This window comes from Phocoena sinus, chromosome 1, assembly GCF_008692025.1.
Source record: "Phocoena sinus isolate mPhoSin1 chromosome 1, mPhoSin1.pri, whole genome shotgun sequence".
Taxonomy (NCBI): Eukaryota; Metazoa; Chordata; class Mammalia; order Artiodactyla; family Phocoenidae; genus Phocoena; species Phocoena sinus.
The window spans coordinates 92,090,904-92,109,922 of record NC_045763.1 but is presented as its reverse complement, the minus strand read 5'-3'; the positions used below and the strand labels follow the sequence as shown (position 1 = coordinate 92,109,922).

The window sequence follows — 19,019 nt, the reverse complement described above, 5'->3', positions numbered from 1 at the left end:
GGTCCAACAAATATTTAAGGTTTTGCCCTGAGTCATTCTGTTCTCTGTTCCTCTCTTCTATGTTTGGATAATTATGAAAAAGAACTATGATATCTTCCTGTGAGTATAGCTAACTAAAGGATATTTTTAAGAGAGATGTACATGAATGTATAAGGCAATAGGTCTTGCTTGTTTGGGGTTCATTTAGATTTGATTTTACGTTCTTTTAAACAGCATGGGTCTGTCATCTCTGAATTGACTCCTTCAACACCCTAACAGACCAAACTTTTCATTTGAAGATTGTTTTATCATTAAAATTGCACTAAATTTAGATTCCTCTCAAGTTCTGTATGTTATTTCACAGTAAATGTGCAGAAAAATACCCAATCATCACTGTGGGGTAATTGTGAGCTAGGCTGACTATGAAAATAAACTTCTCTATCCCTTCCCCACCCCCCCACTTTCTATAATACAATGGTCCATCTGTGAGGTAGGAGGGACCAACTCCACTTTAAAACAGAAAATATTTTTTAGCCACTCATGTATTAGAAAAAAAAAAAGCTGTAAAATAAATGTCAAACTTCTTAGTCATTTCTTTCTTAAAATAATTGACCTAAAGTTCAGAAAAGGGCAAGAAAGACAAACTATTAGGCACAGTAAGAGAGGGATTACATTCAACAGCAATTTTCTTTTAAACATTTTAAGTATTTCTGATATGTGCAAGAGTTTCCCACCCCCATAATAATTTCTCATTCAATAAGTCAAATTTGATGGTTTTAGTTATTGTACAGTATTTGGAGAAAATGTTCATATATATATATATATCTTCTCTCTCTCTCTTTCTCCCTTTCTGTTTTGAATACCAAATCATTTCAAAGATGATGCATCTTTTCAAAACTCTACTTCTTTCACCTAATTCTACCTGTAGTAATTTAAGTCTTAGTGTAGAGTTCCCTCTACCTCAAATAATCTATTACTGTTTGCATTAGGGACATCTAGCTATGGACAAGGTTTCTTTAGTTCCAGTTTGGTTATTGAGGTCTCAATATTTAAAGCATTGCTTCTGAATCTGCATCCCCTCATTCCTAGGGATTTTTGACAATATTAAGGGAGAGTTATGAGCATTACACAATGTTTAATAAAGCTCTGTGAACTCTGAAGATTGTCTAGAACATTTAAGTTCCCCTAATATGACCTCTAATCAATTATCAGATTACTCTCTAAGTTTCCCAGACAAGCCAATATGGACAAATGGTCAATCTAAAATACTGCCACAAAGGATGTGACTATTTTTTCTCTAAACTGTTTTCATCTTGTTTTTGAAAGACTTGTGATGAGATCAAATTCTACAAAGCTGAATAAATATAACAAGATAGGAAATGTCCTACAGCTAATTGTGCTCCAAATAAAAGACATATGTCAAGAAAATTGTCACATTCTATTACATTTTTAAAGCCCTATATAACAGTTAGCAAGGACTGGCTGAAAGATGGCCTAGGAAACAACGTCCCTGGAAGTCACCCCTGTGAAGTTGAAGGTAGTGAGGTGGGTCTCTTCTAGCTTCCCTTTATGCACTTTACTATTTAGCATTATACTTCCTCCTGTTGACTCCACCTCCTGCAAATCCATGAGCAAGTTCCTAGGAGGTTCTTAACCTGGCAGCTAGCTATAGGCTAGAGGGGTTAGGCATAATTAACTATTCCGTACTATGAATCCACTATATTTCCTTCCAGAGCATTAATTCAGACCCAGGTTATATCCCTCTGGGTAGTGGCCAGAAGAATTCAGACCACAGAATACAGAGAGCATAAGGTAGTAATAACTATTCACCCAAGCCACTTTGCCTGAAAGGACCCATTCACTGCACTGAGAAGGCCTGAGATGTGACCAGAAGGTGGGGCTTGCTGGACTGGCTACAACATTTCTCACCTCCTAGAACAGTATCAGGCTATGGAATTCTCTATAAATCTGGAGAGTTACTGAGAAACAGTTTGGAACACCATTTCTACATGTTGCTGCAAGCACTGTAACTCTCTCTAGCTCTTGAGTTGATTTAGGATTCTGGTAGCTTCATAAATAATGTGTTTCTAAACTTTGTATTCATTTCACTGTTTTACATTTAAGAGAAGACCTAGAAAATAAGTTTAAAAATATACCAAGAATTGGACAAAAAATTCAGATTTCAAAAAATTGTGTTAACTGAAAATTCACACAAATTTTTCACTTTGAGAAGATGAAGGATAATGAAGGTGATAAATTTAGGTATATTTTTACCTTAAGGTTCTTAATTTTTAATTATACATTTCAAATTCAAACACAGTACGATATTTATTTTATTAAATTATATTAACACTTTGAGGTTATAATCAGAAAAACTAGTTGGTGATATTTCTCTGCAGCTGATATAAGTCATCTCAAACATTCCGCAAGCAACATTATTAATACAAAGTATTTTTTGACCTATTATCTAAGAGGTAAATTTCTTGATGTGGGAATGGTTCTTTGTCACAGTCTTGTTGAAAGTATGTTTTAGTTGCTTTCCTCATTTTACATGCCTCTTATACATGTCCTTATACAATTCCATCTTGGGCCTCAGTATAGTCTCTGAACAGCTTCCTTCCAACTCTTAAACCACATAGCTAGAATATCTGATTAATCTCATGGGTCATGAGGTATATTTTGGTAACTAATAGAAAATTAGATTTCTAAAAATTAGTGGACATATGCACCTCATAAACTTATACTCAGCATAGGTCTTGGCCAAAGCTTCCAGTCTTTACCAACAGGAAAGTGTATTCATTCACTCAGCCCATCTCTATTGAATGGCTAATGTATGCTGGCACCTTGTTTGGCTCTGTTCCAGAAAATTTTTGAGAGATGTCTTAAGAAATATTAAGGAACAAAAAGGAGCCAATAAGAGGGAATAATTTAAACGTGGAAAAAATGACCAGAGAATCGATACTCCAGGTTTAAGTGGATTACTTTGAGGAGGGGTAAGTAGAAGGAATTTAGAAACCTGCCCCCTTCTTATTATTTTCGCTGTGGAGTGACCGTATTTTCAGCTCCTGAGGCCCTTTATGAGGAGCTGTGGGCCTAGACGCTTGGAGATCTCTGTGAGTTGCTTTCCCTGTCTTTTCTCCTCCCCCTCTGCCCCCTCATCCGGGTTCAGGACGGAATCAGCTGGAACATTTAATTACTCACCCCCTTAATGTCAGCTCCCATACATTTCCTTCTCCTCCCGCCTCAGAGTACAGTTCAGCTATTTAAGAGACAAGCCTCTGAATGAAGCTAGCGTAGAATTTAAACATTCAAGAGAGAAACCTGTCAGTTTCAGACCTCGACGGAGAGCTTCCCTGTAAGATCATGGGTTTTGACCTCTTGGGTCCCTCCATCTCACCTTCATCCCTTTCTTTTAGTTCTCGGTTTAAAAAAAATATTAAAAATTCTTTTCGGAGCAGGCAAAGCAATGAGTCCGCTGGTTCCACGACTGCTATAAGAAGCCGACTTTTGCACAAGGATAAGGTTACGGCTGGCAGCCCAGAACTCCAGCGGTGTGGCGGATCAGACGCTGGGCTCCTCCCCTCCCCCGCCGACGAACGAGAGGCTAACAGACGGGTGCAAGAAGACAAGTAGCTGTTTTTATTGAACACAGAAGCTCCTTGAAAACTCTGTGGACTCCGGGGCTCTCCTGCAATTCCTTTCATTCCCAAAGTGCTGGAGCCAAGCACGCGTCCCCCGTAACTCCCTCCCATTTCTTCTCGGGGATTTGGGTAGGAGAAGAGGGAGGGGAGGAGGGGGGAGATGGGGAGGGGGGTGGTTGGTGGGCTGGGCTTGCAGGGAGACCTGATTCTTGGGCAAAAGAGAGGGGGGCGGGCTCGGGGCTGCCCGCGAGGCGTGTGATTGGGTCTGACCTTCAGCGGGCTTGTCAGTTTCGCCCGGGGTAAGGGGGGCGCCGGAGGGGAGTGGGCGGAGGAGGGGGCTGCCCAGAGCCTCTCGTCCGGCCCACAGACGGCATGAAGCCTTTAGGGGCACGCAGTCCTCACAGATTTTTGGTTGAAGCCCCTCATCTGCCTTCAGTCTGAAGGCAGGGCCCCGCAGAGGACGGATCGGAGGGTCCCGACCAGCGGGGCCGACCGAGAGGGAGAGGAGGGGGCAAGAGACAGGAAGGAAGCAAACCATCAAATTTAAAGAAAAAGCCCTTTGACTTTTTCCCCCTCTCCCTCTCCAATGGCTGTGTAGCAAACATCCCCGACGATACCTTGGAAAGGAGTTGGTCTACAGTCGCGTTTTCGTGGGTTGAGCTCACAGTTGTGAGTGCGGGGCTCGGAGATGGAGCGGTGGTCCTCTAGGTGGAAAACGAAACGGTGGCTCTGGGATTTCACCATAACAACTCTCGCACTGACTTTCCTCTTCCAGGCTAGAGAGGTCAGAGGAGGTAAGAAAAAATGGTTTTGGGGAGGTGGGAGATTGCTGTCTTTCTCATTCTGTGCCCCTCCCCCCTTCCTTCTTCCAACCCTCCCCCCACCCCCCCAAAGAAGCAATTCTCTTAAATCCAGATTGTAGCTGCCATCAGGTTGGAAGTGAAGACTGGAGAGAGAGATGGATGTAGGCGGGACAGTAATGGGAGAAGAGGTAGCAGGAAAAAAAGATCTGTCAGGCACAGAGCCTGCTGAAATGCCCTTCACCACTTTCCAGGGGCTTTGAAAAGAGGAAAAGTATTACCTTGAACAGAAGGGCAGTTGTACAAAGCTTTTGTTTGAGGAACAGTCCTTAGACTGCCCTTTGAACACATATTCTGGTTTCTTCAGATTCTAACTAATGGAAATGCTTTTTTAAAAGTGAGCTGAGGAGAAAATATAGAGAAAGTGTATAAAATGAACCTTGATGAAGTTCTCAAGCTGTTTTACTTTTAAGGGATATGAGAGGAAGCAGGGGGCCTGAATCTTGAAGACTGAGAACAGTGTGTGTGTGTGTGTGTGTGTGTGTGTGTGTGTGTGTGTGTGGCATTTTGAGGAGATGTTAAGAGGAAAAAATGAGAGATTATAAGAAATGGATAAAGATAGGAAGAACTTTTTTCCCGGGATTTCAGCCCCCTCCTCCTCCTGTGACCCCTCCCACCCCCAACTTCTTGCAGGTTGGACGTGCAGCTCTCTTGGAGAATGATGAAACTCGCCAAGCAAATGGGGTGGGGGTGGAGGAATAGGGATTGCAGGGAAGGGGAGGGGGCGTGGGGTGGGATGGGAGGAGAGAGGTAAGGAAAAGTTCCTACGTGGCACCACCAAATATTCAATGACCAGACCTGCTCGGGAGACTGCAACCCTGTCAGTACCCAAGGAGGGAGAGCGACTTCACTCCTCCCCTCCGCCTCCTCCCTCCCCTTCCCCCGCCCTTTCCCGCAAAGGCATCTGGCTGGAGCGGTCCGTTAGGTGCTGTAGACACGGCTGGCGGGAGGACTCCTTTGGAGTTAAGGGAGCCCAAACAGCTTAGAGTAAAAAAGCAAGCTTTGTCAGGAGTGCGCAGAGAAGTGGAGGGGTAAGAAGGAGGGTGGCGATGATTGGCTGAGGGAGAAAGAAACTGTCAACCCCAAATGCGCAGGCTTTAGCGGAAACCTGAGTCTGACCCTGTGGGTGCCAAGATCTGAGTTCTCCCTAATGGGAGTTAGCGCTCCCGGAGGCCGAACTCTGCGAAACCAGGTCTGTATTTCTTCCCCACACTTTGTGATGTTCACCTTCCTGAGTAGCGGGCAGTGGTGGATTATTCCTCTGTGACTTTTCCTGAAGAATACAGTCAGAGCCTCATTAGGACTATATTTGAATTTTGAAGTAAGTTATGCTAATTACGTGGATTCATTCATTTCTACATTTTAAAAGATAAATAGTAGAGTCTTGAAAGTGGAATCCATCAAAAATTTGTATTTTACCTTTGGTACCTGGTCACCAGCTGGATTGGTCAGTTCTGTCAGCAGGTCTGCCCTCTGCTGGTTTTATTATTTGGAATTCAAGCAACTGTGTTAGTAAATGAGGCCTGTTAAAATCCTTCTAAGGATATACAGTGATGCTGAAAAGGGACACTCGATTAAGGAAGAACAGATATGCTGTTTCTTTTTGAGCTTTTTCAGCTATTTCTTTTGTTCAAACGTAGGAAAAAGTATCATAGTGGCAGCTATTTTTTTTTTTTTAATATGTAAACTAAGACTTTCTTCAATGAAGACAGATGCACTATAAACTCAAGAGACGTTATCATAGGCATTCAGGGGTTATTTCACTGAAGATGTTTCATTTCCACACTGGGACTCCCTTAAAGCTCTAAGGAGATCAGAAAGATCAAATTTCTACACTTGTGATGCATAACTTTTTCATTTAAATGTAGCTGCATACCTAAAACCCTTTTAAACAAACATCTCAGTACCACATCAAATAAATGGTGGAAAAAGAACCTTCTCTATTATTATAAAGCCATCTAATGTGAGAAAGAGCAAACTTTAAGGATAATATGTTGTTTCTGTTTGTCATTTTTGAAGAAATGTCTCGAAAGTTATATGGTTATTTGGATCTTCATATTGTAAGATTTGGTATTTGTTTCACCAAGTTACTAGGTGCTTATTGCTTAGTGGGAAGCTACACATTTTAAACCTACTCTTGTAGTCATTCTTTGGCCCTTAATGAACTTCAAAAAGGAAATAGTATATTATATATTAATGCTTAAAAAGGAAACACTAGCCTGAATCATCTCACAACGGGAAAATTAACTCAATGTCTAGCTCTCATACTAGCCTTCAGATTTGCAATTGATGTAACAATGAATAAGTTCCTAAATAAGGTATTATGTACTAGCATTATACTATAATTTATTGATTTCACTGAGGCACACTGGTGTGATTTGGTTGCTAAACCAAAAGATAATTTAAAACAGCCTATTTTCATCTAAAATTTGTATTTCTTGGATTAAAAACACTAAAGCCTTAAAAAGTTCTGAGTCATAATAAATTGGATTCTAAAAATGTGTAGTTAGGATCCTGAAACATCTAATCTTACAGAGAAAAGTTCTTGGAGTGAATGAATTAAAAGAAAATTTATGAACAAACACAGAGTTATATTATTTTACCTTGCAAATCCAAACTCTGTAACTTGGTAATCTTTAACTTACTTATTTAAAATTTTAGTATTTATTATGATTTAGCATAAAAGAGTAAGCATTATTTTTTATAATATATTTATTTGCATTAACTTCAATTTCATGATTCATATATTTGCTTATGGTTAATATAAATGTTTTATCTCATGAATTTATTAATTTCATTTTCAATTAATTCACTACTTATTATAGGTAGAACCTGAGATTTACCTGGAATTTATAGTGACTATAGCCTGTGATTGTGTTAAGATAGAGAGTTTTAAATAGATGGTTTTAAGCGGTTTTTAAAGGAGTTAAGCTAAATTGAGTACGAAGGGAAAAAAATATCTAATTGAATCATTTTTCACTAATTAACATGGTATTCAACCTTTGGTGGTTGAGCCAGTACTGTGCCTTGCAAAAAGTTGATTAATTTTATGAAGAACTTTCAAAGCTTGTCAGCAATTGGTAGTGAGCCCTGCTGGAGTGTTTTGAGTGCCTGGGATCAGCAGGTGAAATGGTGCTGGCTTCCAGAGTATGTGCTAATCCAACTTTGCAAAGAGATCAAGTTTGTCCCTGTGATTACTTAATCAGAAATCAGTTAAAAGATCAGATATGCTTCTGATGACAAATGCAATGTCTTCTATGATTATTAATAATATTGCCTTTCCATTTGTTTTTTAAATCAAAATGGACAAAGCCTGTAATAAACAATAAAGAAAAATAGGTATCTTATGAGAAGCATCTTCCTGAATCTTTTATACAGATAACCTTAGTTTAGGTGACACATATATATTCAGTTAATTATAGACACTTTCACAAAATTGTCTATTAGTTTTGAAATTAATTTTATCAATATCTTAATATGACAATTCACTTTATAATTAATACTTAACTAGAATCTACTTTATAAAAATCACTCTCTAAGAGGTACTCTCAGAGTTTTAAATAAAGTTACGAAGTTGAAAAACAAGAAATGTATATACCTAGATAGTACGATTGCTTATGATTTATTTAATTAATTTTTAGCTTCTGTATTTGCCTCAATTTGTGACTAAAATTGAAGGAGCACATTATTCAAGTTATCACTAAAATATAGCAAGGCAAATATGAGCCTCTTTTCATATTTGTGGATAGGATTTCTTACAAAAAACCTAAGTAGTCACCTTTCTTTTCTAAAATTTTTCTTCTTTTCTGAGACAAATTTCTCTTCACTCTGGTTAATTTATAGAAGTACTACCTATGTAATGATAATGAATGGACTTGAATCAAACTTGGGTGAGAGTGTGTAACAAAAAGCTGAATCTTTTCAAAGGAAGAAAAGGTGTTTAGATTTTTTAAAGAGAATGCTTGAGATAGAAATTCTTATAAAAATTGCATATCTATACTACCTTCTCACTTTACTAACGAGGAAACTAAGGCACAGAAAATTTATTAGCTGAGTCCTCTTTCTCAAAAAAATATATTCTTATAATAGTCATGGTTTTTCTAATGAGTAAGGTGAAGATTTGCAATAGTGATAAAAATATCTTTAAATAACAGTAGTCTGAGACAATGGAATAAACAATTATTACTTAATGTATACGTATTTATAGAATATGGAATGACCAAATATTACTTAAATGTGCATGCTAGAGTTTAAATTAGTGAAAAGATAGATTAAGTGAAAATGACTGATTTAAAGAAAAACAGGAAATTATAGAAAGCATTTAAAAATTCCTCAAAGTCCCAAGTTTAGAGATAGGTAATTTGTAATGTTAATATACCTAATTATATGATTCTATAAGATTATCTGTATCAAAGTATAAAGCACAACACTTTGTAAAATATTTTTTGTATACATATCTTGCTGAATTAAGAACATAGTTTCTTATCCTCTCTAAAGTTATTAATGGAGGACCCAGTACAGCTTTGAATTTTCAAGAAGCTAAGAAAATTATATATTTATTTCAAATAAGGCAAATAGTGTCAAATTTCTATGCTTTTCATGTTAATTTTAGATTGATTGAGTGATATATATTATATATAATAGTCTGGCTTTTATTAATAAGTCAGACAATAAATTAATTTTTACTTGATATGGGTTATTTGTTTAACAGATAATTTTTTCCAAACAAGTGGTCAACTTTGGTAAAAAATAAGAGAGCACTTAGTAGTGCAAATTCTAATTCAAATTTTTCTTTTGGATTGTCAAAGTGTCTGAAATCACATAAATACCTTTTACTTCAGGGATAAATGGACAGTTAATTTGTAGGGAAGTACTCCCTCTTAATGGGCTACTATGATATGTTGTGCTGGCAACCACTATGGTAGAGCTAGTATTTCAACCAAATGAAGTTTTTTTCCTCTCTTTTGGGAAATGCAGTATATGTCCTTAGGGTCCTGAAGAAGAAACTATGGAAGTTAATATTTATACTCATGGCTAACTCTAACAATTTATATAAGTATAGGGTTTTATAAATATCAAGCCAGTCCTATCATTTTATATAATTATTAGTGATGATATTTAAGTATTTGAAAGCCAGAATCATATTGTATCCTAAATACACTTTCCTTTCCCATCTACCTTTGGAGAAATAATTAAGTGCAGTTGGTCTGTGATCATTAGGAATTCAGGGCAATTGCAGAGTGGGAGCTGAGGGCTGATTTGCATTTCTGCTTTTACTCCTCCATTTCCTTCATTTAATAGTGGGGAAATGTGGCCTGAGCTGGGTGTGGTGAGAGGGAACCAAACTTTTTTTGTCTGTTGAAGTTTTGTTCCTTAGCAAAGAAGAAAGAGAGGTATGCACAGGTGCTATAAAAAGTTGCAGCGCTCCCTAAGTCGTCTCACTGAAGAGTCCATTTTAAATTCAGTTTTCAGGTATACTAAAAGTATACTATAAAAAATTTCCTAAATTTGGACTTTTTCTACTCATTTCTTTTGCAATTTAATTCAGAAACTAAGGGGTTTTGTTTTTCATTTAACTGCCTTCTATATTCTAATGCATCTAATATATTTATTTCTCCTTTCAAAACCCTAATATGATTTTATTTTTATAGATAATCTTGTTTTTTTTTTTCTACTTTCAGTAGTGTCAGAACTCAACATGAATAATACTATCTGGTAGAGAAGATGAAAGTCAATTTTAAAGTGATTTAGTGAGTAGTATCTATCAGTTGCAGTCTTTGGCTTACTACTGACTTGGCTAGTGGTTCTTTAGACATTGGCTGATCACCAGACCTACTGTTATCTGGTAAAATAAACTCTTTGCTTGCTGCGCATGGAATTAGAGACAGTGCTATTAATTTAGGAGAAAGAACTCAGAGAAAAGAAAGGTTATCATATTTCAGAGTAAGAGACCAGCTTAAATACGACTTGACAATTGAGAACTAAAACAAACCTGTGTAAAAGTGCTTTAGCACAATCAACTTTTGCAATTCCCTCAAACCTTCTTTTTTTTCCTTAAAAAGCATTTCTTTCTTATTTTAACCAAATTTAATTGCTCTTGAATGGCCCTGTACTGTACAGGCAAATGAAGGTCCCTATTCATAGAACTTGAGCGCATAGGGTGTCAGTGGAAGCTTCCTTCCTCTGTCTGACTGGTAAACTCACATCCGGGCTTAAACGAGCGAACCTTAGATGGTATGAGGTGGTTGGTTTTCCTTCCTCAGATTTTCACAAAAAACTTCCCGAAAGGATGCCTGCCAGAAAGAGCAGTAGCTGCAATTCCTGACAAAACTAATGAGAAGCTCTAGCGCACTTTCCTACTTTGTGCTCTTGGATAGCTCTGCAGAGAAAGAGCCATAAATATTAGAGTGGTGTTTGCCCTTAATTCTCTTTTTAGACTAATTGTGGAGGACAACCTACTACTTGCTGTCACTCTTTGAACGCTGATGAATCTTCAAAATACTTCACTGGTTTTGAAGACAAAAGTGTTGTCCAAATGGCCTAGCGTGGTGTAGAGTGCCCTTCAGGATGTGGCCCTTGTGTATGTCCAGGCTCAGGATCAGCCTTTTTCCACCTGCTGCCACCCTACTCCCATTCACCCTGCACTTGTTGAGCCATGTTGAACCTCTTGCCCATATTCTCCCCTATCTTTGAACACACTATTCTTTGTACCTAGAATGCATGTTTCCTTCTCATCCATCTCACAGATGCCTTCTCATACTTCAAGATTTAGCTCAAGCTTCATACTCCAGGCAGATATAATAACAAGCTCTCACACTGAATGCATGCCCATTATGTACCGGGTCCTGTTGTAAGCACTTTTTGTATAAAATATCATTTCATTCTGACAATTGTCCTGGAAGTAAGCTAATACTAAAATCTCCATTTTACCCGTAAGGAAATTGAAAAACAGAGAAGTTAATTATCTTTTTTTTTTTTGGCGGTACGTGGGCCTCTCACTGTTGTGGCCTCTCTCGTTGCGGAGTACAAGCTCCAGACGCGCAGGCTCAGTGGCCATGGCTCATGGGCCCAGCCACTCAGCGGTATGTGGGATCTTCCCGGAGAGGGACACGAACCCGTGTCCCCTGCATCGGGAGGCAGATTCTCAACCACTGCGCCACCAGGGAAGCCACAGAAGTTAATTATCTTGCTTAAGACCATACAACTACTATGTGATAGACTTGGGATTTGAACCGAGGCAATCATGCTCCAGAGACCTTGCTTTTGATCACTTGTGCATGTTTACTGTGTATTCTTAATGCTTTTACACAGCCTTCGTGACTTTGCTTATGATTATGGTGCCCTGGGGCCTAACATTAATGCACAAATCATGCAGCTGCACCATAGTGAATATCGTAAATTGTGTGAATAACTTGAATGCCACCAAGGAAAAATATAAAGAGACTCTCATTAAAGATGATGTTATAATTCAGGTAGCTCTTCAGCCTGCACTAAAGTTCAGTGTTGGAGGACCTGTCACCCTTCCCATTTTAGGGACAAACTTCAGCCCTAATGATGCTGGAGAACCCAAAGGGGAGTGGATGGAATCTAGTAAATGTTACTTTATTTCCTTTGACTGATTGAAGGAGAAGTTGACAGCTGTATCTCTTGGCATTCAAGGTTCAGATTGGGGTTGGCCTGGTTTCATTAAATTACAAGGACACTTACAAATTGCTGCCTGTTCTAATCAGGATCCATTACAGGGAAGAACAGGTCTTTTCCACTTTGGGGGATTGGTATGGTAGTATGCTTACTACCTTCAGTATAAAAGTGTCAGATCTGATTATCTAAAAGCTGTTTGGAATGTAATCAACTGGGAGAATGTAACTGAAAGATACATGGTTTGCAAACAAACGAACAAACAAACGTGCACACACACATTATAATTATTTTAAAAATTTCTCATTTATATGTTAGCCTTTCTCTAGTAGTTGCTGGAGGGTAATGACTATGATTTAGTTTTATTTCTTCCCCTGGTGTCTACCAACATGCCAGAATGCACAGGATATGATATAGTCACTATTTAGATTACTAATTGTCTTCTTACTTTGCTCAGCAGACTGGAACAAGGTTAAAACCTAGTTAACTTGGAGTGGTGTGAAGTGACCTCCTCATGTCATGTTGTTAGCAGTAATTAGATCTCTCCTCCCCCCCTTTTTTTACTCATTCTCTGAAAGTGAATGAGTTGCGACTTCTTCCTAGCTTTCTTCATCTGGAAAATAGTTTTGCACATTCTCTCCAAAGATATCTTTAAATATTTGAAGCTCTTGATTGACCATATTACCTGTAAAACTGTAGTTTGCTTTAACATAGGAATCTGATCGAGAAAAATACCATATGAAGTCGTGTTTTTGCTTTGACAGCAACATAAATCATCATTTCATTTGTCTACATGATTTCAATTTGTAAAAGTAATAATTGGGAAATTTCCTCTCATATATTCATTTTTGAAACCTTTATTTCAGTTTTGCATCCTATTAAGGATTGTCTGATTTTGCTTAATGACTATTAGGAAGGTTAGCCTATCTATATTTATTGCTTTATGATTATTTTACTAAGCTAGTTCTTTTAAAGAGCAGTTTGCATATTCCACACGTAATTATGATATTAGGAAGTACCATCTTTAAGCAAGGAGTATGTAAAATTTCAAGGGCTTAATAAGGTCAATAATCTGTAGATGTAGAATTGTTTTTGATGAAAATTATGTTTTTAATATTCCATTCCTATCCATTGTATGTTTTAGTTCCACTAAAATCATTAGGATGGATGTCTTTATCTGCTTTATTTAGTGTGTCTTAAGCACATAGATCGGAACTTAACACATAGTAAACATTTGGAAATTTTTTGTTGAAATAGGTAAAGGTGTTGATTACAGCTCTAATGAATTGCTCTTCAATAACTTAACTGATGATCTGAGATGGGATATAGGGTTATGTAGATCAGTTATTGCCAGTGTCTACAGAAGTATATTGAACAAATTTTTGCGATACTATTGTGATTTCCTGAAGATAGCACTCTCTGTTTTTCCTCCAAGCAAGCTATGATCTTCACCCTGAACACTCTCTCAATCTGCTTAGCATTGAGAGAGTGTTAGATATTACAGAATTTAGATACAGAATTTAGATATTATCTCCTCTAGGAATACCTCTCCTTAACCATCCAGACTAGGATAATTGACCTTGTATAACATCCTAAAGCACACTGTACTAACTCCAGCTTGAATACTTATCATAGAATATTTTTGATGCTAAAATGAAAGCAGGGACTGCATCTTTTTCATCTATGTAAAAATTTCTGGCATCTAGGTCTAGCACCATACCTAGAGCATAATAGATGGCCAGTAAATATTCATTGAATGAATTAATGAACTCATAAGCAAGACATTTTCACTAAAGTCAAGAAGACAGGTGTACTCAGTCCTGGCTTGATATCACAATCATTTTCAGTTACATCCCTATAGATAGTAATTGAGTAGATTTTGTGCAGAATCCAAGCACAGCTGCTTTATAAGGCTCTACATATAATTTTGATGCACAACCAAGGGTTCATAAACCTTCTGTAGTAGGAAATAAATTTATACAAAGATAAGGATGTGCCTAGCTTGTGTAAGAAGGTACTGGAAGTCAAGTGAAAGGTTATCTGCTATGTGGAAATCAGTTGATACATACCTTATTGCCAGACAGAAGTGGCTCTGCAAAAAACTGATTTAAATAGATCAACTGATTATGATATTGATAATGCTTTTTTAAAAAAATCCTCCTCTCCATAGCATGTGATAAACTAAATGCCAATAAATATTGCTCTTCTCAACATTAAAGTCAAGTTGTTGTAATGAAAATATAATTTTAGTTTTATAATAAACATATTTTAATAGCTGTGACCACTTATAAATCAGAAATGCCATACTTTTCAAATATCCCACTCTCAAATGGTGTTTGTTCTTCCCTCACCATTCTCAGAGTTGTGATACTATTTCTACTTTCGACTTTCAGTTCATATATGCTTTTTATGATATGAGAAAGTTCAAGATTGAGGTTGTTTAATAACAGAAAATTAAATGACTCTCTTCTATGTGCAGTCACTATGTTAGATGCCAGGACTACAAAGATGGTTTGCCAGCCTCCATTCTCATGGAGTACATGTGTTACTAGGAGAGTGCTGGAGTTGGGGATGTGGGCAGGGCCACATAACACAAGACCATATGGGTATATTTTTCTGGATAGAATGGATTCATGTGACTAATTTAAAAGTCCAGGGAGGCTGCTAAGATGGCATGGTCAGTGCATACTTTGATATCTGTACTTACTAGGTGGTTCCTAGTAAGTCTTCCAACCACAGTCTTCTGAAAAATTAGTTGGTTGATGTTCTTCCTCTCCCCTTAACTGCCAATGGCTTTCCATCTCATTTGGAACAAAATCCAAGCTTGTTGAAGATCCCACAGGACCTATACAAGCTGCCTTCAACATGCCCTCACCCTTACTTCTCTGACCTCATCTCTTATACCCCTTTTATTTCCTTTGCAGGAGATATATTTGTCTCCTTGCATTTCCACCAATGTCTTGGGTCAACTCCTATCTCAGGTTCTTTGTACTTACTATTCCCTTTGCTTACAATGCCATTCTGTAAAAATATCAGGATAGAGGAACATCTTATGCCTTTCTAGAATTTACTCAAGCATCATCTTCTTATTGAGGCTTTTCCTTTCTTATTTTATATTAAAATCCATGTCTCCTTAACCCTCCCTATACTCATTCACTGATTTATTTTTCTTCTTGGTACTATTCAAATATTTGTCATTTATAAAAAGTTATGACATTTAAATTAAAGGTTGAGATTTTATTTTAAGGCTTTATAAATAATGTAGAATTGGATAATTTTGGAGTACAAATATTGCCTTAAATTTTTTGGGCAGCTTCTAATCTGTATTTATCCAAATAATTCCCATGGCTTTTCATTTCATTTTACCTATTTAGATATAGTCAATATGACAGTCAAAGTCCACACAGTAAAGCATTTTACTTATTTGATAGACAACATACACATTGATCCAGTTGTCTTAGGTTATAGTCTAGAAATGGTAATGGGAGTTTGCACTTTATTTTACTGGTTTAACAGAGCAATGAGGCAAGACTTTTAGTTACCTAGAAAGTAAAGGGGAGATGTTCTCAACTGAAGACCTAGACAGCAATTACAGATTAGATATTATCAAGGAAATGTAAACACATGTTACTATTCAAAGCAAATTCATTTATTATTCCTAATCAACATTAAATCTAGGATTCTGTGTTTTATGGATTTCTAACCACTAGATAGGTCATAATTAGAATAAATCATGAACATTTGGATGTGAATACAATTGATTTTGATGGGAGTCATATTTTTCCATTAGTTCCACTTCAGAGTATTTTACTATGTATTTTTTTTCCCTGATCTTTCCAATTTTGAACTTCACTGTGTAACTGATTTAAAAAAAAAACAACAAAACAAAACAGGGCTTCCCTGGTGGCGCAGTGGTTGGGAGTCCGCCTGCCGATGCAGGGGGACGTGGGTTCGTGCCCCGGTCGAGGAATGATCCCACATGCCGTGGAGCCGCTGGCCCGCCCGTGTGCCATGGCCACTGGGCATGCGCGTCTGGAGCCTGTGCTCCGCAACGAGAGACCACAACAGTTAGAGGCCCGCCTACCGCAAAAAACAAAACAAAACAAAAAAACAAAACTGGTATTTTTACGGAGCTGTAAGGAAGTACATTTACATTTGATCATTGAGTTTTTATTTTCTGAAATGGTAGTACCGATAGGTTTGTAGGTATTTGGATTGGTAAAATTAACCGTAAAATTCCTGAAACTCTAGGCTACTGTTTTGTTTTTTTTGCGGTATGCGGGCCTCTCACTGTTGTGGCCTCTGCCGTTGCAGAGCACAGGCTCCGGACGCGCAGGCTCAGCGGCTATGGCTCACGGGCCTAGCCGCTCTGCAGCATGTGGGATCTTCGCGGACCGGGGTACGAACCCGTGTCCCCTGCATCGGCAGGCAGACTCTCAACCACTGTGCCACCAGAGATGCCTTAGGCTCCTGTTTTATATTGTCTTCTTTGTCCATGTCTTTCTCAATTTGATGTTTTTCTTTGTTTGAATATCAAATAGTGATTTTTTCCAAGAAGCATAAGAGACTGCTTCTCAAAAACTTGAGCCTTGAGATGCTTATATTTATTTTATTCTTTTTTTTTTTCTGTAGGAAAATATATACTCTAAACATAGGCTTAAAATGGCAAGACATTTAAGTTTATTATAGAACCCCTTGGGGGAAAATGTAGTCTAAAACCTTCCCATACCCAGGAATATTTAATGTAAACTATATATCTATAATCTTATATACTTACAATTTACTGATGTAGTCAAGCAGTTCATTTCTCCCATTTTGCACTTGTTTTGACTGCAACGGTTAGATCGCAAAATACAGACAAAAAGTCTCGTAATTTAAGCCAAAAATAGTTGTGTAGAGACTTAAGACACTTATGTGATTTATATCGACATTATTTGTGCCATATAGGCATTTAAAGATGAGCTTTCACACCCTTTTAAATATGAGAGAATTTAGGTCGATATGTTTTATTTTCTAATACTTCATGTTAGTTTATAATACAAGATTTGTATGTGGCATATGTGGGCTCGAAATAAATGAAGGAATAGTATCAGAGGAAAGACAATAAAATATTAGTTTTTAAAAAACCTTTTAATAAATAGCATGTCAGGGTTAATCTATAGTTATATCAATGTCTATGAGATGTAAAGAAAAAATTATTGAAAAGGAAAAAATTTCAATGATATCAGTGTATTAATGTCAAGTTGTGCTACAGGGTGGTAATGGAACAGTGAACATGACAGCTTAAGCTGTCGAAGTTCCAGGAAGCCTCCTGGGGTTGTATGTCCTCAGAATAACATAAAATCATGCTGGAGAGATTGCTAAGCATTGCATAATCTTCATGGATGATATCTAATGGATCTTTAGAGACAGAAAACTGTTCAGTCTTCTACTTGACTATAAAGAGATTTCCCAAGGTAGTCAGAGGAAATGGATGACAGGAATCTAGTGAATTATAGCTCTGGGAAAACACTGGTGGCACTCACTGAGACTGTTAAAGATGTTCAGAAAGGTTAAAATTTTGATGAAATAGTGCTTTCAGGTATTATTTTTATTGAGTGCTTAGACACTATCCTCAGAGATTAAAATGCCTTATCTCATTTAATTCTCAAAATTTGGTTAAGTTGAAAAACCTAACTCTTAGAGAAGTAAGTAGCTTACCCAAAGTTATACAAATAATAAATACCAAACTTGGGTTAGAAGTTGGGCTGTTCCAACTGCAGAAACTGAGTTGTTAATTGTCGTTTATATACTTGTCATATCCTACATTTTAGATTCTTTATTAAGGGCTCTTATGATTTTGAAATATAGCAGGGTGTTGGTAGTAGTTAAATTATAACAGTCACTTCTCTCTCATTTTTTCTTTTCCCAGACCTGCATCCCACTACTACATAAACACAGTAGCACTCCTGGTTATTTTATACTATCTAGAGCAGCAAAGCATTTCATAACTGGGTGGGAGATGACTTATAATTCTGTGCTTTATTTTGTTTTTACTTCTGTCTATAATGATATGCTTCAGGTATGACCTGTAATGTGAGGTACAAGGTGAGGATAAGTGACTCCCTAGTAGTGGGGATAGCATCTAGCATACTTTAGGAAGGTCTCTTCAGACCTGTGTTCTTGCCATACCTGAATCAAATGGAAACAACCAGACTTGTCAAGCTCTTCAGGGTGCTGTTTGTAAAGGCCACTTTCAACCCTTTTTTTTCTGAGACTAATAAGAAAGAAGCTTCAACTCTGAGGCAGTATGTGGCTGCCCATTTACTCACTTATTCATTCATTCATTAACCATATTTCTCTTGATTATTTATTGTGTGTCAGCTGCTATGTTATTTATGAATACTGCAGTGAACATCAATAGTGCTGATGTTTGCTGTCAGAGGGTTTACAATCTATCAGGGGAGGCAGACATTAACCAATAAATTACAAGCTTAGCAAAAAGAGAGAAAGAGAAAGAAATTAGTGGCATAAGTATGTAACAGGGAAATCAGAACCATAATTTAGACATACACTGTGGCTGAGAGCACACAGCCTAGAGTGAAAATGAGATAATTAAGCAAACAAACAAAATAGAGCATGGAGTTAACCAAGGGGGTATATGGGGCACTTGGGGATCATATGAAAGGGTCACATAACCCAGCCTGGGAGGGATAAGAAATGATTTCCTGAAGAAAGTCATGGCTAGGTTGATATCAAAAGATTGATTAGGTCTGAGTTCACCAGGTTTCAACCCCAGCTACCCGTTAGGCTCATCTGGGAAATGTTTAAAACATGTGAATGCCTGGGCCCTATGCCAACCCAGACATCTATATGTTTTAAAAGCTTGCCAGGAGATTCTACTGACAGCTTAGGGTTGAAA

At 37.5% G+C, this 19,019-nt stretch overlaps 1 protein-coding gene and 1 pseudogene across 1 annotated transcript in view; both read left to right on the top strand.

Moving 5' to 3' along the window:
• The first annotated feature begins 3,861 nt into the window (after positions 1-3,861).
• COL11A1 (collagen type XI alpha 1 chain) overlaps positions 3,862-19,019 on the top strand; it is a 196,683-nt gene continuing 181,525 nt past the window's right edge. Inside the window, exon 1 of the mRNA XM_032619652.1 lies at positions 3,862-4,414. Within this exon, the coding sequence (XP_032475543.1) occupies positions 4,309-4,414 (106 nt within the window). The 5' untranslated portion in view covers positions 3,862-4,308. The remainder of the gene's footprint in view (positions 4,415-19,019) is intronic.
• On the top strand, positions 11,787-12,369 carry LOC116758918 (annotated as a pseudogene).